General features: G+C 43.6%; 2 protein-coding genes and 2 pseudogenes across 2 annotated transcripts in view; 2 read left to right on the top strand and 2 right to left on the bottom strand.

Annotated features, from left to right (window-relative positions):
- The window catches only part of LOC115682477 (uncharacterized), a 47,064-nt gene extending 41,366 nt beyond the window's left edge, over nt 1-5,698 (bottom strand). The window contains exons 1-2 of the mRNA XM_056303146.1: nt 5,668-5,698; nt 5,428-5,538 (exon numbers count right to left, since the gene is read on the bottom strand). The gene's annotated coding sequence lies outside the window, so the exon portion shown is untranslated. The remainder of the gene's footprint in view (nt 1-5,427; nt 5,539-5,667) is intronic.
- LOC115668146 (uncharacterized) lies at nt 1,360-5,540 on the bottom strand (annotated as a pseudogene).
- Nucleotides 5,699-6,038: 340 nt separating the features above from the next.
- Nucleotides 6,039-7,602, top strand: LOC115668125 (F-box protein At3g07870-like; annotated as a pseudogene).
- A 7,210-nt stretch (nt 7,603-14,812) lies between these two features.
- Nucleotides 14,813-16,176, top strand: LOC115664982 (F-box protein At3g07870-like). The gene has a single exon (XM_030586865.2). The coding sequence runs from the start codon at nt 14,835-14,837 to the stop codon at nt 15,969-15,971; it is 1,137 nt and encodes a 378-aa protein (XP_030442725.1). The 5' UTR covers nt 14,813-14,834; the 3' UTR covers nt 15,972-16,176.
- Nucleotides 16,177-26,368: the final 10,192 nt, after the last annotated feature.

Here is a 26,368-nt window from a genome sequence, read left to right as displayed (position 1 = left end):
TGAAAAGAAAACCCACAGTTCTTTTCCCTTATATATCCACGCGGCCACCGTAGGTTAGAGAAGAGAAAAAAAACAAACCCTTATTTTGTTGTTTTCTCTCACAATGACCTTTATGCCCTTGGATAATACAAAAGAACAAACTCTTCAGCAGCACAACGTGAATGCTTGATCTTCTTTTCTTTTACCCTTGGGCCCACAAACTACCCATAAAAGAAATATCTAAATTGTAGAATATGTGTGCCCATCTTTTGTCCTGTAGTGCCAATATGCCCTTTCTGCTGAAGACGTCTACAGTACGTACCAGGAGAGGATTTCCTTTCGTGAACGATCTTCAATATTATCCCCAATAGAAAAGATATATTTATCCAAACAAGACACGTTTCATAAATAACTCAAACTCGAGTCATAATTTAACAGTCGATACTCTACAAATTTGATCATTGGCTCTAGAAGCACTTCAATCACTTTGATAAGCACTAGTTTGCACATGAGCATCCGAGCAATGCACGAACCAGCTTCTGTTTTTTTTTTTTCTCGTCACAGGGAATTCACTTGAGCATCTTTACGTGATTTAGTCAGTTAAAAGTAGATCATACTCCTGCTTCTTCTCTCTGTTCATATTTTTCTAGGATCAAAGGTTGTGGATCCAGCATTCCTTGCATGCATTAGGGATAATGAGCTTCTTCCTTGAGTGCCATGTGAAAATGTATACCACTCTTTGTTCTTGCTCGTGTTAACTCTTCATTTCAGTCCAAGATCAGCATCTCTTGTGCTTTTCCCTCCCTCGTGTTTTGATTGTTCCCGATGGTTCATTGAATTCCTCGGAGTGTGCAAAACAATCTCCGCTGAAAAACGTCATATTTGACTGACAAATTGGATAAGACGCAGAATGGGTTGTAAGGACTTGGAGGTGTAATCTAGGTTATTCCCTTTTACTTGTAAATGCTAGTTATATTCTTTTGAAGTAAATACAACTGGGAATGACGGAGTCTTGGACTCTGCTGAATGCCATTGAGGTTTTATTGCTCCACGAGGAATGACGAGCTTCTGCTGGGAACGTTCAATCTTGACCTATTTCAGTGGTATCCAAGCATGAATTATTCTTTAGTCACATATTGGCTCGTTGAATTATAACACCAGGGGTATCTCCTTTTCTTTTAGGAGACATGTTAGGAATAGTGTTTGCACGAGGTAGGCCAGCCTAGTGCTTCTTGTTTCTCGGTTTTTCCTTTGCTCGTAGTCACCTCCTTACCCAAAAAACAGAAAAAGAAGGAAGTTCCAAAGAAAATTCCGCTTTTTTTCCCGATGAAAAGAGACAGCTTAGAACGATCGTTTGCTAGGAAACAAACAAACCCAACATGACAACAGCATCAAACCAGATACAACTGGGAGCCTTACGTCGAGCTTGGCTCTTTTGCTCGCAAAAGGGAACATCAGTTTGAAAAAAATGTCATCAGGAAAATGTTAGTAAGTGGTTCTGAGGCACTTGTTAAGGAATTGTGCTTCGGAAATATGAACATTCCTATTTGAGGCATGAAACTTTTCTGAAACCTGTTTTCTCCCATCAACAATATGTGTTGATATGTTAACTAGCCGCTATGACACTTGCTTCGCCCTTTCCAATTGTTTCTCACGAGCAACGATAGGTCTGGAGTGGTTTGTGAAGCTTCAGCCTTCAATATTGGTGCGGTTTATTAGTTGTTGCTCCAAGCTAGAACAACTCTAGTTTTGATCGAGGGAAATGAAAATTAGAAATTCCATAACTACCGCATAAAATACACTTTAGTTTCACAAATTTTTGAACGATCATTTAAATTTCAAATTTGCTGCCTGACCAATCATTCGACGCATTTTGTTGAGACTTCTCTCAGTCGTCACAATTCCTGCCCTGTTCAGCGGCTATGCAGATAACTGGATGACCTGGTTCCAACCTCGATATTTGTCATATACCAATGGATCAAGTTATGTGAGAAGAGGAACTGGGAAGCGTTGGTGGAGAAAGGTCGAACTGATTATGGAGGAAATTGAATTAGGCAAACCAAATATTCAACGGAGGACTCACTCTGTGACTGTTCCTGCAAGCATGAAGGCCTTGTAGGTGACAGTTCTGACCAGATTAGGCCCTCCCCAAGAACTCTCAAGCTCTTTAACAACTTCTTCGGACAACAAATCCACCCCTTGCTCCTTGGCTAAGTTAACTGGTGATGATGATTTTAAAAACTTCAAGTACCCTTCGAACAGGAGCTCCTTTGGGATTTCTAGTTGCATTGGTTTTCCCTCCTGGCCTAAGCCCACACTCTCAAAAGGAAAGGGAAGATTTCCATACCCGTCGATTACACGCTTGGCATCCGAGTGCCAAAACTGCATGGAACCTTCCCAGAGCCGCTTACTTACAGTGTTGAATTCGGGATTAACAATTATGTCGTTGTAAGCCCAAACGGCTAGTATACCTCCTGGCTTACGCAGAAGGCGCTTGGCCAGCTTGTAAAACTTTGGAAGGTCAAACCAGTGCACTGCGGTAGCAACGGTGATCAGATCGACACGATTTTCGCCCCCCATCAAGGCCACCATTTCATCCTCTGACATGGATTGTGGAGTGTGCACATAGCGAACTCGAGGATGTGGCATTGCGAAACTTAGTTGAGCTTCACTGATGTTGGTTGCTATCACTCGCTCGTAATGCTCTGCAACCTGGTAGAATCATGTCACCAACATATTTGTGGTCAGTCAAGCAGAAAGATTTTAATTGATGAGCGAAGGATTGTATTTCCCCATTGGAGAATCACCTCTCCATTACAATTTGATCCAACATATTCTTGTTAAAAAATCACGTAGAGAGAGAGAGACTAACGGCAAGAGCAGCTTGACCGTTGCCAGTGCCGACATCCCAGGCCAGAGAGTGATGAGTGGTGCGGGCGGCAAGCATCGAGTACCACTCACTTGGATCCTGGCTTGTAGGTAAGTCTCTGCCTGCTTGTCAAATAGACCCGCCATGTCTATACAACTTCTGATATTCTTGTCACGCTGCTTCTAGGGTCTTTGGTGTTGGTGCTATGTAGAAGTTAGAGAGACGTCTGCGTTTTCTCAAGCTAGTGAAAGAACCCAAAGGTGGCTTTGAATTTATCGTTTTCCGGGTGGAATCTTACAAGTTCATTGGATTGACTGATTCAGTAGCAATTTGCGTAAGCAATGACGCAACTCATTACTTTAAGCGTCAGAGTTGAACTTAACTAAGAAAAGTCTTGAACTCTTGCTTTCTTGTCAAACCAGCAGGCTTTTCTTGCCATGCACGCATACCAGTAGGTCTGCAGGAGTAAAATTTATAGCAACCACGATAACTTGTGAAATAAATTTACTGAGATGGAGTAGAGTTACGCTAATACAGTAGGAGAGTGTACAATACTCAAAACTTCTCTTTGTCATATTAAACTAGGTTAATAGTTTAGCAAAAGATGATAAAATCTCCCTTGTTGGGAGTGCACCTGTTGTTTCGCATATTTCTATTTAAGACATAATGACGGTTGCTATTAGGTAAGAATATGTGAAAGGGAGGATTGTGTAATTTCTATATATTTCATATAGAAGAATATATGAAATATTTATAAGATTTGCAAGATTGACTATTAGTATTGCAATATTAATTACTATCAATTAGAATCAATCAAGTATATGCACAATGAATTTAGATATATACACAATCCTCATAGGTTGAGAAATCAAGTTAGATATGGAGAATCTCTTAGATATATCTCTAACAGATCATATGGTTAAATGTGAGTTATGTGGTAAAATTGTGCCTCATGTCACGTGACAAACATGAGAAAAGATTCAGTGGTTTGTGAGCTTCACATCGTCTGCTCACGTGGCGTGCATTTATGCACCCTAAGCAAATTACAAATTGACACATATTTTGAGAATTTATAAATGTTGTGAAGACATACACTGCCAAAGAGGCTGCCTGGAGGGGTGTCAACGGTTCAGGTCGGGTCGATCCAAAAATGGACAATGTGTATGTTAATATGTTATGGGTCGGTTCAGGTTTTGGGCTATCATCTTCTTCTTTTTTTAAATTTTTTGAACGGAACGATCAGCAGGAGATGGAGGTCTCGTTGAAGTTGAAGCAAGCAACCTCTAGAAATCACTTAGGGCCCGTTTGGTTCGGCTTTGGGGGAATGCATTTGGGGGAATGCAAATACCTTTGGGCTAAAGGGGTTTTCCGAAATGCAAGTGGCGTTTGGTAAGTGTTTTATAAAATCAACTTGGGCTAAAGGACCTTTGGGCTATTTTTTTTTTTAAAAAAAAACTCCGGTGGAGCTACATCGCCGACCCACTTGCCTCCGGCCGGATGCAGTCGCCGGCCAGCCGCCAAACGGCCGGATCTGAGTCGCCGGCGACCACCGCTGGGGTCGCGCGACCCGGCGACCGCCCCCCCTGGGTCAGCGCGACCCGGCGGCCAGCCGCTGGGGTCGCCGGACCTCGGGCGGACGCACGGGTCGCGCGACCCGGGCGAAGCATTACACAGGGTCGCGAGGCCCGGGCGACGCCCGAGGTCCGGCGACCCCATGCGGCGATCACCAGGGTCGCGCGACCCTCGGGCGACCACCGCTGGGGGGTCGCGCGACCCTCGGGCGACCATCGCACAGGGGTCGCGCGACCCGGCACGCCGCTGGGGTCGCCGGACCTCGGGCGGTCGCTGGGTCTCGCGACCCAGGCAACGCTCGCCTTGGGTCGCGCGACCCGGGCGGCCGCCCGAGGTCCGGCGACCCCGGGCGGCGGTCGCCGGGTCGCGCGACCCTCGGGCGACCACCGCCTAGGGTCGTCGGACCTCGGGCGTTGCACTGGGTCTCGCGACCCGGGCAACGCTCGCTGGGTCGCGCGACCCGGGCGACCGCCCGAGTCCGGTGACCCCGGGCGGCGGTCGCGGGTCGCGCGACCCAGGCGCGTCGCGAGGTCGCGCGACCCTCCTGCGACCACCGCCGGGAGTCGCGCGACCGCCGCCTGGGGTCGCCGGACCTCGGGCGTCGCCCGGGTCTCGCGACCCAGGCGAAGCAGTCGGGCTAGCCCTCAGGCGGCGGCGGCCGGCTGCCGGAAGTCGGTTTGGGGAAGATGAACAGTGTCGATGAATAGTGCAAGTTGCATTCCGAAAATGCAACTTCCCAAAGCACGTTCAGAGGTGCATTGGCCAAAGGTCCCTTGGCCAGCATTCCAAATGCAATTGCATTTCCCAAAGTGAGTAAAAAAAATTGCCAAACGCCATTTGCATTTAGCCAAGGGACTTTAGAGGCCAAATGAACATTGGGAATGCTGAACCAAACGGGGCCTTAGACGCATGCGTTAGTGCTTCCCTTCTCATTGTGGAAAGAAAAGAAGCAATTTCCTGATTCCAATAATTAGTAACTTCACCACACAGGAGAGCTATAGAATCACCTTGTTTTGTCATTCTTGAGCATCGTCGCTGTCTTCTTCTGCTTCTTCAACATTGGAACGGTCGATGGGTCTCCTCCAAATTCACATCCACGAAGGTGTCATTTTGGCCATCTGAGACATCAAAAAGCAGCGACCCTTAATGTCAAACTCCGCAAGCAGGTTCTCACTTTCACTTCACGGATGTCAAAGAAGAACACCCCTTTCTCAATTGACTCAAATCGTGAGGAAAGGGAAGAGTACCTCTTCAGCAGAGATGGGGATCTCGTTGGCCTTCTCCTCTGCCGCCTAACTGATGAATCTGACCATCTGCTGAATCCGTTTCGTCAAATCGGCGCCATTCATCTTTGCTGGCAGCGGTGATCGGTAACCAACCAGGACGGAGATCCGAGTGAGATATGAGAGAGACAGTGCGAGAAGAGAAGAGAAACTTCCTTTGATGGCGAGGTTGATTGAGAGGGTAAAGAAAAATCCAAAATCTCTTTTTGACCCACAATGTAGCAATTCTCTTTTGACAAAAATTACCCGCCCGCAAAAAGAATTAGAGAAAATGTAGGGGAGGAAAACATGAAGAACCAGAAATCTGCTGGGCCCCACCATTTTCGATATCTTTTCCACTGCTAATGTCTAGTTCTTGTTCGTGGTCTCTCTTCTTCTCAAACCACCCTAACCATGAGTTCCGACGACGACGAAGACCCGAAGCTCCCTCACGACGTCGCCGTCGAGGTCCTGAAGCGATTGCCGGTGGAATCTCTCCTCCGATTCAGGTGCGTCTGCCGGTCGTGGCGTTCCGCCATCGACGACCCTCGTTTCGTGGCCCTCCACTTGAGCCACTCCGCTGTCGATGCCTCCCGTTGGTATCTCGTGTGCCTAGATTGGTGCGGTCCTGTCCAGAACCTGTGCTCTCTGTTGTCCCAGGAGTCTCTTGCTCTGCCTTCCCGGTCGCAAATCGAAATGCCCTTTGCTACTCCTCCCGGCTGTTACGAATTTGCCGGTTCCTGTAATGGTTTGATCTGCCTCAAACTATATGGCGAAAATGGCGATGATCCGACGATGTATTTGTGGAATCTGTTCACCAGAAAGCACAAGGTGGTTCGACCATCCGGTCTGGATGGTGAATTTCCTTCCATGGAGACTGCTTATTTAACTCTAGGGTTTGGCTTCGACGCTAGGTCTAATGACTATAAGATTGTGAGGATTATTTACTATCCACATGGTCATCCTCAGGGCTTCGGTAAGATAAAGCCTCGAGTCGAGATCTATTCACTCAGTACAGATTCCCGGAGAAGTTTGGAGCGTGAGCTTCCTACTTTGTGCGGCTCCAGACCCGCGGTCTTCTTGAATGGGAATCTGCATTGGCTTACTTTCGAGTTCGATTATCTGAGGTTAATAGGTGGACGCGCATCAATAGTATCGTTCGTTGTCGCAGATGAGGTGTTCGATGAAATGACTCTGCCTGAAGAGATTTTTCGTGAAGTCGGTGGCAGTTTAATTGTGTCTCTAGCAGCATTAAATGCTTGCTGGCTGTGTTCATTAGTCTGAGGGACGGAGTTGTGCATCCTGAACCGCGTTCCGTTTGTTCCGTTTGGGTTATGAGGGAGTACCGCGTGCTTGAGTCTTGGACCAAGCTGTACACTTTTGAGGCTTGTGGACAAGTAATCAATTTTGATGGCTTCACGTGGAATGGCGAGCTTCTGATGGAAATGGATACTGGAGAACGAGTTTCTTGGAATCCAACCACGGGCCAATACGCTAATCTTCCACTATCTAGGGAATGTGATTTGGTCACTATCGTAGGGAGCCTTGTTTCACTTAACAGATGACTCGGATGCTGCTACATTTACCGGTATGACAGATTCATTCTGCTTGCAAAAGGGTTGAAAGAGACATCTAAATTTTAGAAGAAATGGTCTTATTCGTATCCGCACTGGCCACAAAATATGGAGCAGAAGAAGTGAGGGGGTGCCATTTACTTTTGGTACGTCTTGCAAGCTTTACAATGCACTTGCATTTTCACTCTGAGTTTTTCTTTAGACTAGGCATGGTGTGTACTCTGTGTCTAAGTATGCTACTCATGGTTGCATCTACAACTTGCTTCTACCAGTAGATTTGAGAGGATGCAAAAAAAAAGGATGAAGCTTTTTGAATGCTATGTATGTATGTGTTTGATTTGATGCCGTCATTAGCATCTTTCGGCTTCTATAAGACCAAACTATTCGCAGTTGGAATTATGCATATCGCACTCTGCGCATTGCAAATAATACAACTACAGACCATGTTTTGTTTCCTTAATGGATTAGGGAAACATTGGAAAGTATGATCTGGCACATCAACAATTACTTCAATCATCTAAGAATTCGGTCTGTAGATGAGATTATCTCGCTGCGTCCGCCTTGTATTGACATTGGGAAGGTGAATTTAAATTGCAGTTCTAGAGCTCTGCTTTTTTTTAACGGGAATCCTGGTGATTGGCAATCTGAGTTCACCTGGCTCTTGGAAATGGGGAATTGCCAAAGCACAGCAGAAAGTAATGCTGAAGTTTCTTTGGAATTCCAGCACATAGTTTCTCTGGAGCATGTTCTTAGATTGATCGATTTTTTACTTAAACATTGATTTGAAGGCTATCTAGTTCTAAATGGATAAGCCTTGTGATTATAATTATCTAAATAATTTAATGATGGGGATAGTAAAAACATATCAAGACAAAAGCCAAAATCTCCATGTATTGAGGTCGACATTTTTGCTATCCCATGGACTATTCTTCCTTAATCTCAGTTACTTCGACCGTCGTCCCATTGAAAAGGATCACCCTCGTGCTCAATTGCATTAGGTGTACTTGGGGTTCGGAGTGGATTACATTTCAACTCAAACCGGACATTTTAATTTAAAAAAATTTCAATGCAACCGCAAACTACTGAAATCAACTGTCAGCCCTAATAAAAAGGCATGAGGCGTTTGTTTTGATTTTGTTTCGACTTTAATTTGTTAAGATAATGTATATAAACAATGGAGTTACAAACGAATGATAAAGTTCAACTTGTAAATGCCATGTTTTCATCAAAAGGAACCTTAAAAAATTCACGCATAAAAATTACATGCGGTTTAATCTAAAACATTGATTCTAGTTTTAAATGCAAATGACTTTTAATGACTAACTTATATAAACAAAAATACAGAAAAATTAGCAGGATATAGGCTGCGTTTGGTTCAGCATTGGGAAGGGGCTTTCAGCCTCGAAAGCCCCTTCCCAAAAATGCTGAACCAAACGGTTGGCATTGAGCATTGAAAATGCTCAAAACTAGCATTTTCAATGCTGAAAGCCCAATGCTGATCGGGACTAGCTTTGGACTTTCAGCCTTGAACCAAATGCCAAAATCATTTTTATACTTCCCAAACTACCCTCACTCAAATTTCAATATTCTGGCTTTGCCCTCTCGTTACTGTTCATCTTCTTCACCAAAGGGACTCCGGCGAGGGCAAAGGGCGCGGACAGCGAAGGTCCGTGCGAGGTCGCCCGAGCCCGGGCGACGGCCGCCGAGGGTCAGCGATCGCCCAAGCGCGGCCGCTCGGGGTCGGGCGACCGCCCGAGTGCGGCCGCTGGGTCCGCGACCTCGGGCGGCCGTCGGCTGGGTCGCGACCTAGGCGGCCGTCGGCTGGGGTCGCGCGACCCGGGCGGCCGTCGGCTGAGGTCGCGCGACCTCGGGCCTCGTCGCCCGAGGTCGGCGTCCCTCGCCGGGGTCGCTCGGCGACGGGCGACGGCCGCCGGCGCCAGATCTGGCTCGCCGGCGGCCGTAGCCCTTCGCCGGAGCCGGCGAAGGGTATTTTTGCCTTTTTTTTAAAAAAACCCCCTCAAAGCCCATTTGTAAAAAAAATTAACCAAACACCACTTGGGTCAAAATAGTTTTGCAAATGAGTTTTTACCAAACGCCATTTGCATTTTTCTTAAAGGGCTTCCACCCAAAGGCATTTGCATTCCCAAAGTAGAATTCCAAATGCTGTACCAAACGCACCCATAGGCTGTTAGGGGCCCTCACGGTTGAAGACCTTGTGAATCACCGGTGTGATGGCCCTCACGGTCAGTAGTGGTTTTGTCAGCATTGAATGACGTGCTGGCTGTGTGCATTGTTCGTGGGGAGGCAGTTGGGCATCCTGAACCGCATTCCATTTGTTCTGTTTGGGTTATGAGGGAGTACGGCGTGCCTGAGTCTTGGACTGAGCTGTATTCTTTTGAGGCTCATGGACGAGTAACAGGATTTGAGGGCTTGATGAGGAATGGCAAGCTTCTGATGGTAATAGATGATGATGAACGAGTTTCTTGGAATCCGCTAACGGGACAATTTGCAATTCTTCCACTATCGATGGAATTCGATTTGGTCACTGTTGTAGAGAGCCTTGTTTCACTTTAGAGATGATTCGATTGCTGCTACATTTACCTGTATGACAGATTGATTATGCTTGCAGAAGAGTTGAAAGAGACATCTGAAGTGGGGCGGTGCCCATTTGCTTTTTGTACTTCTTGCAAGCTTTAGAATGCATATGCATTTTCACTTGAGTTTTTCTTTAGACTAAGCAAAGCCTGTTCTCCTTGCAATTTGCACCCGGAAAAACTTGCATTTTGGTCGCCCACATCAAAACTGATCTAAACTAGGAACAAAATATAATCTGATTTCACCGAGAACCCCCAGATGGCATATGCATTTGCATACTCATGAGCTGTCCATTTCCTAAGAAGCGATGGAGAGCAAAGAGATTGAGATGGCCAGAGCTAGTATCAACTGCCATCAGAAATCAACAGGGTCTTGGCTCTTATGCTTATTTTCTGTGAAAGGTAAGCGTGGTTATGAGCAGAGAGTAACGGTGGTTTAACAGGGAGGATGAGACTAGGAGGAAATGGACAAGCAAAGCATGCATAAGCATGGAGAGAGGACTTTGCAGAGTCTTAGAGAGAGGTTTATTTGGTGCTTGACCTTGCTCTGCAATTTAGAGAGCGAGGGACAAAGAAAACACGAAACCAAGGCACTCGATTCTATGTATTTTCGAATGCAAAGTGGAATAAATAGATACAAGTGAGGGGGGAGAGAGATGTTTTGTTGGTGAAAGGAGTTCTGTGATATGATCGAATTCAAATCGCATTCACTTCTCTAAGATTAGGCAAAGCATGCAAGCCAAGACTGCATCTACAACTACAACTACAGCATTGCCGCTACTAGCAGATTTTAGATGATGCGGAAAAAGAATGACAATGCTTTTTGAATAATGTGCATATATGTGCTTGATTTGATGCCACCATAAGCATTTTTCAGCTTCTATAAGACCACACTAGTCACATTTTGAATAACGTTATTTTTACATATTTTGAGAATTCATAAATGCTATGAAGACATACATTGCAAAAAGAGGCTGGTAGTAGGGGTGTCAACGGTTCAGGTTGGATAACGGTTCAGGTCGGAAAATGATGCTCGAAAAGAATGATGAGGCTTTATTGAATGTTGTGCATGTATGTTTTTTATTTGACGGCACCACAAGCACTTTTCAGCTTCTACAAGACCACACTAGTCACATCTTATATAAAAATAATGTAATTCAAGACCAAACTAGTCACATCTTATATAAAAATAATGTACTTCAAGACTACACTAGTCACATCTTGAATTATGTTATTTTTACATATTTTGAGAATTTAGAAATGCTATGAAGACATACATTGCCAAAGAGGACCCGAAAATGAACAATATGTGTTTGTCACAGGTCCGTTCAGGTTTTGGGCTATCTTCTTCTATTTTTTTTTTAAATGTTTACGATCAGCGGGAGATGGAGGTCTTGTTGAAGTCGAAGCAAGCAACCTCTCAAAATCTATTAGATGTATACCTTAATGCCTCCCTTCACATTGTGGAAACAAATGAAGCATTTTCCTGATTCCAAAATTTATTAACTTCCCCACACAGAAGAGCTATAGAATCACCTTCTGTTGTCATTCTTGAGCATCATCGTCGTCTTCTTCTGCTTCTTCAACATTGGAACACTCGATGGGTCTCCTCAAAATGCACAAAGGTGTCATTTTGGTCATCCGAGACATCAAAAGCAGAGATGCGTAATGTCAAACTCCGCATCATAATTCATGGTTTCTTTTGTGGCTATCTAGACAACCAGATGATCCAGACCTGACTGTAGTAACTGTCATGTACTGGTTATTAGACTCATACTTAGAAAGAGAAAAGCTGAGTTTTTATTGCCGAAGACACTGATTCTTGTAAACTAAATATTATACTGGAGATTTACTCCATTATTCGTGCAGGCATGAAAGCCTTGTGTGTGATAGTTCTGACCATATCAAGCCCTCCTCAGCTACTCTTTTTAAGTTCTCTCATCACTTCCTCAAATAACAAATCCACCCTTTACTCCTTGGCTGATGCAGATGCTGATGTCCACACGTTTCAAATCAGATCCCTCCTGTATCCATGGATTATATACTAAGTGTTTGCGCCCCAATACCACAAAGATGCCACGATGAAATGCTTGCTTAAAATGTAAAAGTTACAACCCTCAGATAATAAGTATTCCTCCTGGCTAACGTGGAAGGCTTTTGACAAGCTTGAAAACATTCGAAGATCGAAACCAATGAACTATAGAAGAAGATGTGATCAGACCAACACAATTTTATCTCACCCCCGACAAGGATTATGGAGATATGCATTCAGCAAACAGCATGAGAAAACTTAGGTGAGCTTCACTTCTACAAGTCAGTGATTAGGTGCTTGAAATGCTTCGCAACCTGTTGAGAATTATGTCAATTTCTCAACATGGAGGATGTTCATGTGGTCCTACGGTATCTGGTTTAGTGAAAGGCGTTATGACTAGGAGGTTGTTAATATTTTGGTGATATTTATGGAAAGTGCTTGGGCGAACCGGAAGTCGAAGTTTATTCGCTGAATGCGGATTCATGCACTATCAAGGATTCAAAGCATTCCATTGGGCACTTTTCGGGTAATGTGCATAATTGATACTCCACATATTTGGTTCATGACACTAGAAGCATTTCCATCGCTTTCGATAACCACCGGTTTGCGAATGAACGTCCAGGCAATGCACGAACCGGCTTCTGTATGTTATGGTTATGGGGCATTCACTTGAGCATCTTTACCTCATGATGCTAGTTAGTAAAAAGTAGATCATACTCTTGCGTCTTTACCTGATGATGTTGGTTAGTAAAAAAAATAGATCATGCTCTTGCACATGTGTATGTATTTTTTATGACCTGTCCCGAGACCTGACCATGCCGAATTGAAATAACGGTTCGGATTGGTTTAGGTTTTCGTTTTTTTTTCCTTTTTTCCTCTTCATCATTTCACATCCCTTTGTCACACGGGCTTGGAGCAACTTGCTCTAGAGTTGAGCACACAGCGCAAGCTCCGTCATCAATGAGAACATCTTCACCAGCGATGAGACGCCTCCAAATTAGGAGTGTCTCCTCCTGATCTGGAGACGACAAGGCTCCATGACCCCCTATCTCGTCGAGATCTGGACGAGGAGGGAAGAAACAAAGCTTGATTGAGGACAACCATGGAAGAAGCTCTGGAGACATGGACGTCCATGGACGCATCACGATATGGACTGCCATGAAGAGCTGGACAACCTGAATGATGACTTCGGTAGAGCCAATGGTGAGCTATTCACATTGATCTGGAGGAGGAGCCACCGAAAATGGAGGTCCGGAGGATGGCGGCAAAGAGGCTGAGGGAGGAGGCGGAGGTGCTAAGGGGAGCTGTCTAGTTAGTGTTTAGGGATCATTTTCTATTGATGTTTAATGTGTTTCAAGTTTTGAGACATTATAAAAACTAGGTTGATATCACGAAAAACCCCAAACTAGTACACATATAAAAAATTTACCCCAAACTAATTTTTCGGTTAATACCACGAAAAATCCTAAATCGGTACACTTGTGAAAAATTTATCTCAAACTAATTTTTTGACCACTAAAGACCCCAAACTAGTATAATTGTGATAAATTTATCCCAAACTAATTTTTTGACCTCCAAAAACTCTAAACTGGTACATCCGTGACAAATTTACCCTTCGTTAAATTAGATTAATATCACGAAAAATCACAAACTGTTACACCTGTGACAAACGGAGGGTAAAACCCCCAACTTTTACACTCGTTAATTGCCACGTGTCATCCAACTTTGCAATTTGACGGTAAAATTTAACGGAAACTAACGGAGGGTAAATTTTTCACAAGTGTATTAGTTCGGGAGTTTTTGGTAGTAAAAAAATTAGGAGTTAATGCCACGAAAAACCTCAAACTGGTACACTTGTGACAAATTTACCCCAAACTAATTTTTTGACCACCAAAAACCCCAAACTGGTACATTCATGACAAATTTACCCTTAGTTAGTTTTCATTAAATTTTAATGTCAAATTTTTGAGTTGGATGACACCTGGTAGTTGCCAAGTGGACCCGTTTGTGATTTTACCCTCCATTTGTCACAAGTGTACCAGTTTGGGGTTTTTTGTGGTATTAATCCAATTTAACGCAAACTATCGGAAAGTAAATTTGTCAGAAGTATACCGGTTCAGGTTTTTAGTGGTCAAAAAATTAGTTTAAGGTAAATTTGTCACGAGTGTACCGGTTTGAGATATTTGGTAGTCAAAAAATTAGTTTTTGGTGAATTTGTGACAGTTATATCAGCTTGGAGTTTTCAGTGGTATAAATCTTATAAATTAATAATCTTTTTCATGTAAATCAGTTTTCATGCACGAGCTACTGCAGGTGCTGTGACGAAGACACTTGGGGGCTAACATCTAACTTAGCTATTCTGTGGTGCTTTTATACACACACACACACATATATATATTAACGAAAAAATTTTTTAATACCACGACAAATCTCAAATTGATACATCTGTGATAAATTTACCTCAAATTAATTTTTCGACCACAAAAAATTTCAAATTGGTACACTTGTAACAATTTTACCCTCCGTTAAATTGAATTAATTCCACGAAAAATCACAAATTGGTAAGTCTATGACAAACAGAGGGGTAAAACCCTAAACTGGCACACCCGTTGACTATCGCATGTCATCCTACTTCGCAATTTGATAGTAAAATTTAACGAAAATAAACGAAAGGTAAATTTATCACAGGTGTACCGGTTTAAAATTTTTTATGGTCAAAAAATTAATTTGAAGTAAATTTATCAGTTTGAGGTTTTTCGTTGTATTAGCAGAAAAATAATGTGCTATATCAGCAAGAGAGCGTACGTCACAAAACTTCTTGCGTCGAGTCACGTGAGCAAATCGTGCCATATCACGCGATTGTCACGTGGAAAGCAGAGATGTAAAGGGGACCGGCACTGCAGTAAATTCCTTCCGGCTTCCTACTTCGCTCTTCTTCTCAACCATCCGACCATGAGCTCCTCCTCCTCCGCCTCCGACGAAGGCCCGAAGCTCCCTCACGACGTCGCCGTCGAGGTCCTGAAGCGGCTGCCGGTGGGATCCCTCCTCCGGTGCAGGTGCGTATGCCGGCCGTGGCGCGCCGCCATCGACGACCCTCGTTTCGCGGCCCTCCACCTGCGCCACTCCGCCCTCGACGCCTCCAATCGGTACCTCGTGAGCATAGACTGGCGGGATCCCGTCCACAGCCTGCACTCTCCTTTTGCCGACCCGTTGCAAATCGAAATCCCGTTCGTCACTCCCCCTCCCGACAGTTACCGTGTCGTCGGCTCGTGTAACGGTCTGATCTGCATCACCGAAATCTCCAGAAACGTCTGTGACCAGACGACGTATCTGGGGAATTTGTTCACGAGGAAGCACAAGGCGGTTCGGCGGTCCGGTCGGGAGCACCAATTCATTTGCAGGGACACTGCTCATGTGGTTCTAGGGTTTTGGTTCGACGCCCCGTCGAATGACTATTTGATTGTGAGGATTGTCTATTGTATGGATAATCGGAGTCGAAGCTTCGGGAGGGCGATGTCTCCGGTCGAGATTTATTCGCTCGGTACAGATTCCTGGAGAAGTTTGGAGTGTGAGGTTCCTGCTTTCTGCGCCTACAGACCCGCGGTCTCCGTGAATGGGAAGCTGCACTGGTTTGCTTTCGACTTCGATGATCTGTTGGGCGACGTCGGGTTCGGATCGATAGTCTTGTTCGATGTCGCGGGTGAGGTGTTTGATGAAATGGCTCTGCCGGAAGAGATTCTTCACATGGACAGTGTCGTTTCGGTAGTGTCTGTGGCGGTATTGAATGACTTGCTGGCTGTGTTCATTAGTCGTGGGGGGCCACTTGGGCATCCTGATTTGCATTCCAATTGTTCTGTTTGGGTTATGAGAGACTACGGCGTGCCTGAGTCTTGGACTAAGCTGTATACTTTTGAGGCTAGTGGATTGGTATATGGATTTGATGGCTTCACGTGGAATGGTGAACTTATGGTGGAGATAGATAGTGGAGAACGAGTTTCTTGGAATCCAATCACGGGACAATTCACAGAACTTCCATTATGGACGACATGCGATTTGGTACCCGTCGTAGAGAGCCTCGTTTCACTTTAGATATGACTCGATTGCTGCTACATTTACCGGTACGAAAGATTGATTCTGCTTGTAGAAAAGTTGAAAGTTACATCGGAATTGAGAAGAAATGTTTTATTCATATACGCTCTGGCCACAAAATGATAAGCAGAGGAAGTGAGGTGCTGCCCATTTACTTTTGATACTTCTTGCAAGCTTTAGAATACATTTTCATTTTCACTTTATATTTTCTTTAGACTAGTGAAGTATGTTCATGAGTGAAAGTATGCAACTCAAGATTGCATCTACAACTTCAGCATTGCCGATACTAGCAGATTTTAGACAATGCAGAAAAAATGACGAAGCTTTTTTGAATGCCATGCGTGTATGTGTTTGATTTGACGCCACCATAAGCATTTTTCAGCTTCTATTAGACCAAACTATTCATAGTTTGAATCACGCATCTCAATCTCGGGACATTGCAACTAGTGCAACTGCCATCTACTATATTTTATTTCCTATCTCAAGAATTTTTGGTAGCTTGGCAATGCATACCTAGTAAGCTCATTTATTGATCTATGCAGACAGCTGCATCAATGAATTAAGGAAACATCAGAGACTGAATTATCACAATACACTCATTTTTTTACCCAAAACGCAAATGATTCGTGGGTCATAAGTCTCATTCCATCTTGGGATAATGACACAAACAGTCCTTGAACTTTGGCCTAATGTGCAATTTGGTTCCTAAACTTTTAATTTGTTCAATGTAGTTCATAAACTTTAGCCTAATGTTCAATGTGGTCTCTGAACTTTTAATTTGTTCAATTTGGTCTATAAACTTTGGGTATATGTTCAATTTAGTCCCTGAACAATATGAAAATGTTCAATGTAGTCCCTGAACTTGAATTAATGGAAGAACTACATTGAACATTTTCATATAGTTCAGGGATTAAATTGAACATGCATAAAAAATTCAGGAATGACATTGAACAAATTAAAAGTTCATGGCTCACATTGCGCATTGAGTTAAATTTCAGGGACTATATTGAACAAATTAAAAGTTCGGGGACCAAATTACACATTGAGTCAAAGTTCAGGAACTGTTTGTGTCATTTTTCCTTTCATCTTATGATAAACACATGATGATTGCACACGTCAACAATTAGTTCAGCCATCTGAGCATGTAGTCTGTAGAGATAAAATCTCTGCTTCTTCCATGGAAAGACATCTAGGAAAGTCAATTTATATTGCAGTTGCCCTCTCAAGTCTGGTTCAAGGTGTTGGGAGCTCTGCTTTATCAACAGGAATCCTCGTGATTGGCAATCTGAGTTCACGTGGCTCTTGGAACTGGGCAATGGCAAAGAATAGCAGAATGTAATGATGAAGTTTCTTCGGAATGCTAGCACATAGATTATGTTATGATGTGGAAGGCAAGAATAAATATGCTTCATGGTCAAGCTGCTGCTTCGGTGGAGCACGTTCTTGGAATGATCGATTTTTCACTTGAACATCAATTTGAAGGCTGTCTAGTTTCAAAGGGATACGTGGTGTGCCTATAATTATCTAAACAGTTAATGATGAGGATGTTTAAAGCAAATCAAGACAAAAGTCAAAATCCCCCTGTATTGAGGTTGACAATTTTACTATCCCAATTGATCACACACTTATAGTTCACATGGTCTTCAACCGTGAGGTCCAGGGCAGCGATCTACTACTATATTTTGTTTCCTATCTCAAGAATTTTTGGTAGCATTGGCAATGCATACCTAGTAAGTTCATTTATTGATCTATGCAGATAGCTGCATCAATGAATTAAGGAAACATCGGAGACTAAGTAATTATCACGATACACTCATTTTTTCCTCCAAAACCCAAATGATTCTATTTAGCCTTAGAACAAATTTGTTGAGGATGGTTGAATTCAATTTTAGGTGCAAGTTGAGCGACGGCTCAAGTGTCTCTTTCAATGGAAACTTGCGTCGAATATCGATCAGTGTCGATGAAGACCGTGGCTGGTGTTATGGATCGATCATCACATTTGGGGTAGCGGATGATAGGAGTGAGCATGGTTCCAAGTTGTACCCTGGAACCTGAGCACCTGACCAATGAGAATCTGTAGGTTCTAGGTTCCAAGGTATGTATAGTAGGTTCTAGGTTCAAAAAATTGGGGAACCTGTTTCGACTGGTAGGTTCCATGTTCTAGGTAGGTGGAACCTGGAACCTGAATCTGTATTCTCGTGATCCTGCGGTGTTTTATGGCAGTAGATGATGAGTGTATGATTTGGAACCACTAGTCTAAGCTTTCATTTTATGATTTGTTAATATTTCATATTTTTCGTGTATCTAAATATAAGTTGTGATTAGTGGATCATAGTAGTAATTTGTGGTTATTAAAGGTGATGATTCACAGTAATTGTTCATTTAATAATACAGGTGGAACTTGAGTAGACTCTGGAACCGACTCTCAAACTTGTGATAGGGTAGGTTCCAAGTTTCAAAAAATGAGGAACCTATTATCATGGGTGGAACCTATATGGAACATGGAACTGCTCACCCCTAGTATCGATTTATGCAATAGCTTCTCATTTAGTTATATTTATTTGAACCATAATGCTAGGAAAACTAGTCTTTTGTATTCTCTTTGATGAATGACAAGCTTGTTTAGTATCGTTGCGTTCATTTTTGTTTTGTTTAACTAAAAATGCAAAAAAAAGAAGAAATCTGTTAGACCTTGGAACCTGTGACAGGATAGGTTCCAGGTTTCAGGTTTGGACGGGTAGGTTCTAGGTTCCAAAAAATAAGAAACCTGTACCCGAAGGTAGGTTTCAGGTGGAACCTGTAAGGAACCTTGAACCGCTCACCCCTAACCCCTAACGAATGAGGTCTTCAACGAAATTGGGCTACTGAAGAAAAGTATCATTGGACTCGCGTATGATCATGCTTATCTGGCAGTACTTAACAGCTCGCTGACACTGCTAATTAATTGTGGGAACATGATAGGTCGATCTTATGAAACGTATCACATTTGGATTATGACAAAATGTGGCATGTTTGAGTCCTTGACTAAGCTGCATACCTCAGATTTCGATGAAGGAGTGTCAAGATTGCATGAATTCATGAGGAGCGGCAAGCTTCTTATGGAGACATACCAACATGAGCTGATTTCGTGGGATTCGAGCTCGGAATGACCTAACTCCTTTGCAAATTGGGGATGTTTGATTTAGTAACTGTGGTGGAGATTCTGGTTTTTCCATAGGAACAAAATTAGTCGTTGCTCTACTATTGTAGGCATGAAGATGAGATGTCTTGGTCTAATTCATACCAATTATGAAGGATAAGAACCAAGGTACTCTTATTAACCTGTGATTTCTGCTTCTGTATAGATTATACTCATATCTGTTTGAGATGCAAACAGAATAAGGTGCATCGAGACTGCTGACAACTTTGGCATCTTCTTTGAATGTTAATGCAATACTTGAAGCTCACATCTTGCTTTGATTCAATTTTATTAATGGCAAGCATCATAATTTATGCTTTCTTCAGCGGCTATCTAGACAACTAGATGCCCATTTCCAACTGTTGTAATTGTCATCTACTAATTAGACTTATATATAGGAAGATAGAAGCCAAGTTTTTATTGCTGAAGAAACTAATTCTTGTATACTACATATTCAAGTGAATATTTACTCCATTGATCCCTCCATGCATGAAAGCTTTGTGTGTGAGTTCTGACCGTATTAGGCCATCGTCAACAACTCTTTTTAAGTTTTCTGATCACTTCCTCAAACCACAAATCCACCCCTTACTCTTTGGCTAATGCAAATGATGATGACGACACGTTCAAGTTAGAGCTCTTCCTGAATCCATCGATTACGTACTCGGCGTTTGCGTGCCAAAATCGCAATGATGCTTCGATGAAGCACTTATTTAAATTGTCAAATTTAGATTGCACTTCCATCGACATCCCCTGAATTTTTTCCTCCTGGCTGACGTGAAAATCTTTTAACAAGCTTGTAAAACATTGGTAGATCGAAGCCAAAGCACTGTTGCAGAGGCTGTGATCAGACCGACACAATTTCATCTTACACCCGTGCAGCCCACCATTTCATTGTCCGACATTGACGCATCGTTCAATGAATAATTCAAGCAAAATCTTGCTTAAAGAGAGTAATCTCGAAATTCAATATTGATAATAATGTTCTGAATGTCAAAACAAACCCTTAAACAAGCTTATATACCTATAACATAACCCTACTAAAATTGGAGGGAAAAAACCACCAAAAACCCCAAACTTTATCACTTGTGACACATTTACCTCGAACTTTTTTTTGTGTCATGAAAAACCCCAAACTATGCAACTTGTGACACATTTACCCCAATATACTGTAACCTAGGGTATTTTAGTCTTTTTCCCTTTTTCTATTTTTTTTCTGCTTTTTTTTTCTTTTTTCGGGCAGGGGCTGCCCTCGCCGGCGAGGGACCCTCGCCCTGCCCAAGCGAGGGCTGCCCTCGCCGGCGTTGGGCGAGGGTAGCCCTCGCCTCGGCCGGGCGTCGGGCGAGGCGAGAAGGCTGCCTCGCCCCGCCCAGCGAGGCGGCGGCGTCGGGCGGCCCTCGCCCCACCCGAGCGAGGACGAGGGACCCTCGCCCGACGCCGGCGGGGCAACCCTCGCACAGGCGGCGGCGAGGGATGCCTCGCCCGACACCGGCGGGCAGCCCGCTCCGCCCGGGCGGCGGGGCATCGCCTCGCTGGGCGGGCGAGGTCCCTCGGCCGGCGCGGCGAGGCGAGGACCGCCCTCGCCCAACGCCGGCGAGGGCGCCTCGCCCGCCTAGGCGAGGGCGACCTTCGCCCGCCTAGGCGAGGCGGCCTTCGCCTCCACTGGGCGGGGCGAGGCGGCTCTCGCCTCGCTGGGCGGGGCGAGGGTCCCTCGCCCTCGCCGGCGAGATCGCCGGAGACCTCGCCGGCGACCTCAGCCCCCGCCGGAAAAAAGAAAAAAAACAGAAAAAAATAAAAAAGGGGAAAAAGACTAAAATGCCCTAGGTTACAGTATATTGAGGTAAATGTGTCACAAGTTGCATAGTTTGGGGGTTTTTCTTGGTCCAAAAAAAAGTTCGGGGTAAATGTGTCACAAATGATAAAGTTGGAGGTTTTTGGTGGTTTTTTCCCAAAATTGGAAAGCGTAAAACATCAAAATTAGGAAACTGCCTTTTTAAAATTAACTCATAAAAAATACTAAAATAATAGAAAAACCCATCTAAACGATCTCGAATCACCAAAATCCATCATAAGGCACAGCCAAAGGCTGTGAGTTTTGTTCAGAACGCCGTTTCGCTTCAAACGCCCGAATTTGAGCCCAATCCGATATCGTCAACCGGATCCGCCGGTTCTAGTCGCATCACCGTTTCGCCTTCCGTTTGGACTTCTGCCCATCCAACCGGTCCAGAAACGCTTCACTAATAGATTCTGCATCATTCTCTTCCACTTGAAAAGAACTCGTCCTCGAGTTAAAATCAGGATCTGGATATAACGGCTCTGTGGACTCATGAAACGGTGACAAATCATCAACATCAAAAGTGTTGGATATGCCCATGCTATGTGGAAGGTCTATAACATAAGCATTATCGTTGATCTTCTTGCTAACAGTGTAAGACCCATACTTTTTTTTGCTGCAATTTGCTATAAGATCCAACTGGTAATCGCTCTTGACGAAGAAAAACCATGACCTGATCACCTATCGCAAACACCTGCTTCCGCCTGTGCTTATCTGCCGCAGCTTTATACTTATGATTAGCTTCCTCCAGCTTCTGTTTGACTTCATGATGCACCTCCACAATCTGTTTAGCCATATGATCCGCTGTTACACTTTTATCCGCTTGTTTAGGCAACTGTACCAAATCCAGAGTATGCTGAGGCGCCTTTGTATAAATAACAGAAAAAGGCGACCTGCCAATAGAACTATAAACTGCATTATTATAAGCAAACTCTGCTTGTGATAAAGCAACATCCCATTGCTTCGGCTTATCTCCACAAATGCTTCGAATCAAGTTTCCCAGAGTTCTATTAACCACCTCTGTTTGCCCATCAGTTTGCGGGTGAGCACTGCTACTGAAATTCAAAGATGAATCAAACAGTTTCCATAAAGTCCGCCAAAAATGCCCTAGAAATTTACTATCCCTATCTGAGGTAATAGACTTGGGCACATCATGCAAACGAACCACTTCCTTAAAGAATAATCTGGCCACACTTACTGCATCAGAAGTTTTCCTACAAGGAATGAAGTGCGCCATCTTGGAAAATCTGTCAACCACAACGAAAACAGAATCCACGCCTCTTTGTGTCCGTGGTAAACCAAGCACAAAATCCATGGACAGATCTTCTCATATATTGTCAGGAACAGGTAATGGCATATATAAACCTGTATTATTAGATTTCCCCTTAGCAGTCTGGCAAACATAACACTTTTGTACGTACCTGCTGACATCTCTACGCAACTGGGGCTAGTAAAATCGCTCCCGGACTGCAGCAATAGTTTTATCACGACCCAGGTGTGCAGCTAATCCTTCATCATGTAAATCACGAATTACCTTCTCTCGTAATGATGTTCAAGGAAGGCAAAGCTGGTTGCTACGCATCAAATAGCCATCTTGCACATAAAATTCTTGCACAGGTTGACCAGTAGCACATGACTTCCAAATTTGCCCAAAGTCATCATCATCTGCATAACAGTCTTTCAGCTGCTCGAACCCCAAGATATCTTGGCTTAATGTAATCAACAAGCCAGCTCTCCTACTCAATGCATCTGCTATGACATTATGCACACCTGACTTGTGCTGTAATCTCAAAGGAAATTTTTGTAAAAATTGACACCATCGCGCATGCATATCTTTGCTAATCCTCTTCTGACTATTTAAATACTTCAAAGCTTCATGATCAGAATAAAGGACGAATTCTTTCCCAATTAGATAATGCTCCCAGGTCTTCAAAGCCCTTACGACAGAATAGAATTCTTTGTCATAAGTGCTCCACTTCTATCTTGCCTCACTAAGCTTCTCACTGAAATAGCAAATTGGTCTGCGCTCTTGAGATAAAACAGCACCTATACCAACTCCACTAGCATCACAGTCCACTTCAAACAGTTTATCAAAATCAGGTAAGGCAAGAACATGTGCGGTACATAACTTTTCCTTCAGAATAGCAAAACTATTCTCTGCTTTCTCTCCCCATAGAAATTTGCCTTTCTTCATACATTCAGTAATCGGAGCTGCGATAGTACTAAAATTCTTAATAAATCGCCGATAGAAAGTAGCCAACCCATGAAAACTCCTAACGTCAGAAACTGTTTTAGGTGTCGGCCACTCTCTGATTGCTCTTACCTTCCCCTCATCTACCTCTATTTCTTCGGCAGTAATAATAAATCCCAAGAATAACAGTTTATTAGTTAAAAAACTGCACTTCTTAAGATTAATATATAGCTTATTAATCTGCAAAGATGTCAACACCTCCCTTAAGTGCAATAGATGATCCTCCTCGGTCTTACTATAAATCAGGATATCATCAAAATAAACTACAACAAATTTGCCAATAAAAGATTTCAGAACTTGATTTATAAGCCTCATGAAAGTGCTTGGAGCATTAGAAAGTCCGAAAGGCATCACTAACCATTCGTACAACCCCTCCTTTGTTTTGAAAGTTATCTTCCACTCATCTCCGGGCCGAATCCGAATATGATGGTATCCATTCTTCAAATCCAGCTTCGAAAACCACTTAGCACCGTGCAACCTATCCAGCATGTCATCCAATCTCGGAATTGAGAACTTGTAACCCACGGTTATCTTATTAATGGCCCTGCTATCTACACACATCCGCCAACTCCCATCTTTCTTAGGAGTCAACAAAGCCGGAACAGCACATGGGCTCATGCTATTCTGAATGTGCCCCTTTCGCAACAACTCCTCCACCTTCTCTTTTAGAATCTCGCTCTCTTTAGGACTCATCCTGTAGTGCGGTAAATTAGGCAGACTAGCACTAGGAATTAAGTCTATATGGTGCTGAATATCGCGCATAGGCGGCAACCCATATGGAATCTCTTCAGGCATCAGTTCGCTAAATTCCTTCAATAAAGGCCTGACTGCTTCAGGCTGCTCCTCCACTTGTAGTTCAGCCTCAGTCTCAATTGCTTGTTTCACGATCAACACGTGAATCTGTTGGGTCTCCTTAATCTCAGCTTCAAATTTCCTCGTAAGAGTAAGGAAATTATTTTCAGCAGCTTGTTTTCCTTTGTTCTTCAATGGCAGCAACGTATACTTCACTCCATCATTCACAAGGTTATATTGATTGCTTCTTCCCGAATGCTGAGCATCTACATCAAATTGCCACGGTCTCCCAAATAACACATGACATACATCCATGTCTACTACATCACAATACAACTCATCATGATATTTTCCAATGGAGAATGGAATTTTGCATCGTTCAGTCACCTGAATGCTTTCCGCTCCAAATTTAATCCATCCTAACGTATAGGGATTATGATGCTTCTCCACGGGTATTCCCAACTTCTTCACTGCCTCCTTCCCAATGATATTCTCCATGCTTCCACTATCAATAACCATAGTAAAGATCTTTCCCAGAATGGTGCACCTGGTTCGGAATAACTGATGGCGCTGCGAATCATCTTCCTATTTTGGGGCCAACATCATCCTGCGCACCACACAGTTTACTTGCTCCTCTTCTTCATCATCGTCCTCACCATCCGGCGTACAGCAATATCCATCTTCCTCCTCTTCTCTCACTCCTACGTTTACGGTTTTTCTCTGAAGGCATTCATTAGATCGGTGCCTAGGCTGATTACACCTGTAACACTTTATCGCGGCTGGTTTAGCATAAGGGTTAGGGTTCGCAGTTTTCTGTGCTTGCGTTCCCTTATCCCTCGCATCGTTCATAGGGCGCTTTTCTACCGCCTTATCTTCCTGATTTCGCCCTGCGTTAAAGCGATTATTGAAACTGCTCTTCTCTACCGAACTGCTCGAACTGCTACCTCAATAATTTTCGTAGCCTCTTCTTCTCCTGTCTTGCTGCATCAATTCTGCCTTCATCGCCATATTCTTGGCTTCAGTTAAATTTCACAGAAACCGCACTCCAATTGTATCTCGAATGAAGGGTTTCAAACCATCGAGATATCTGGCTGCCTGCTGTCCCTCCGTCTTTGATAAATTATTCCACTCCGCCAATCTCATAAATTCAGCCGTATACTCATGTACAGTCCGACTGCCCTGCTGGCAATGTTGGTACTGCTGGAACATAATCTGTTCATATCGGGTGGAAGGAATTCCTGTTTCAGCAGCCTGCTCATCCTAGTCCATGTTCGAACTCTATCTTTCCCTTCTCGCTCCCTCTCTGCAATCTCTCCCACCATGCAGACGCACCCCCCTTTAATCTACAGGCTATTAATCGCACCCTTTTCTCACCAGGGGTCTCCATATAATCGAAAAATCTATCTATATCAGCAAGCCAATCCAGAAATTCTTCTATGCCCAGACTTCCATTAAAATAAGGAATATCGACTTTCAATTTAAAGTCGTTACCTTCACGATCGTCGTAACGTCGTCTTCCATCTCTCCTATCATATCCTCTTTGAAATCCTCCATGACGATGTCTGCCGCCATAATCAGCACGTTCCTCATAAAAAATTTCAGTATCTTCTTCTTCCGAACTCTCTGAAAACAGAGGGTTATTCTGCCTGCGGACAGGAACATGCCTATCAACATGATCACCGCGAGCAAGTTCTGCACTCGGCCTTCTGTCGTTCCGCCGATTCCTGTTCACATCAACGCCGAGACCTTCGAATCGTTCTGTTAACTCGTCAAATCGTTCTTCGAAATGACGAAGACTTTGATCCAATCGTTGATCCAAGCGTTCCATTAAACGCTGCTCCAAACGTTGCAGCGCGTCGTCCCCAAGGGTTGGGGCTCCAGTCTCCTGAGCATCGTCACGAAGACCACCGCCAGTCGCCATAGGCTCTGATACCACCTGACGTAGCGTTTAGCGAATAATTCAAGCAAAATCTTGCTTAAAGAGAGTAATCTCGAAATTCAATATTGATAATAATGTTCTGAATGTCAAAACAAACCTTAAACAAGCTTATATACCTATAACATAACCCTACTAAAATTGGAAAGCGTAAAACATCAAAATTAGGAAACTGCCTTTTTAAATTAACTCATAAAAAATACCAAAATAATAGAAAAACCCATCTAAACGATCTCGAATCGCCAAAATCCATCATAGATCACAGCCAAAGGCTGTGAGTTTTGTTCAGAACGCCGTTTCGTTTCAAACGCCCGAATTTGAGCCCAATCCGATGTCGTCAATGATGTAGCTAGCAAGGATCACCTAGAGGGGGGTGAATAGGTGATCTTAAACAATTTTTATCAATTTA

Source organism: Syzygium oleosum, unplaced genomic scaffold (assembly GCF_021117445.2).
Source record: "Syzygium oleosum isolate NSW1041296 unplaced genomic scaffold, Sole_v2.1 Sole_v2.26, whole genome shotgun sequence".
NCBI lineage: Eukaryota > Viridiplantae > Streptophyta > Magnoliopsida > Myrtales > Myrtaceae > Syzygium > Syzygium oleosum.
Note: the sequence above shows the minus strand (reverse complement) of the source record. Positions and strands in the feature narration are given on the sequence as shown.

Excerpts from the sequence above, each read along its gene's own strand:
- LOC115664982 (XM_030586865.2), top strand. The coding sequence starts at position 14,835 with ATGAGCTCCTCCTCCTCCGCCTCCGACGAAGGCCCGAAGCTCCCTCAC.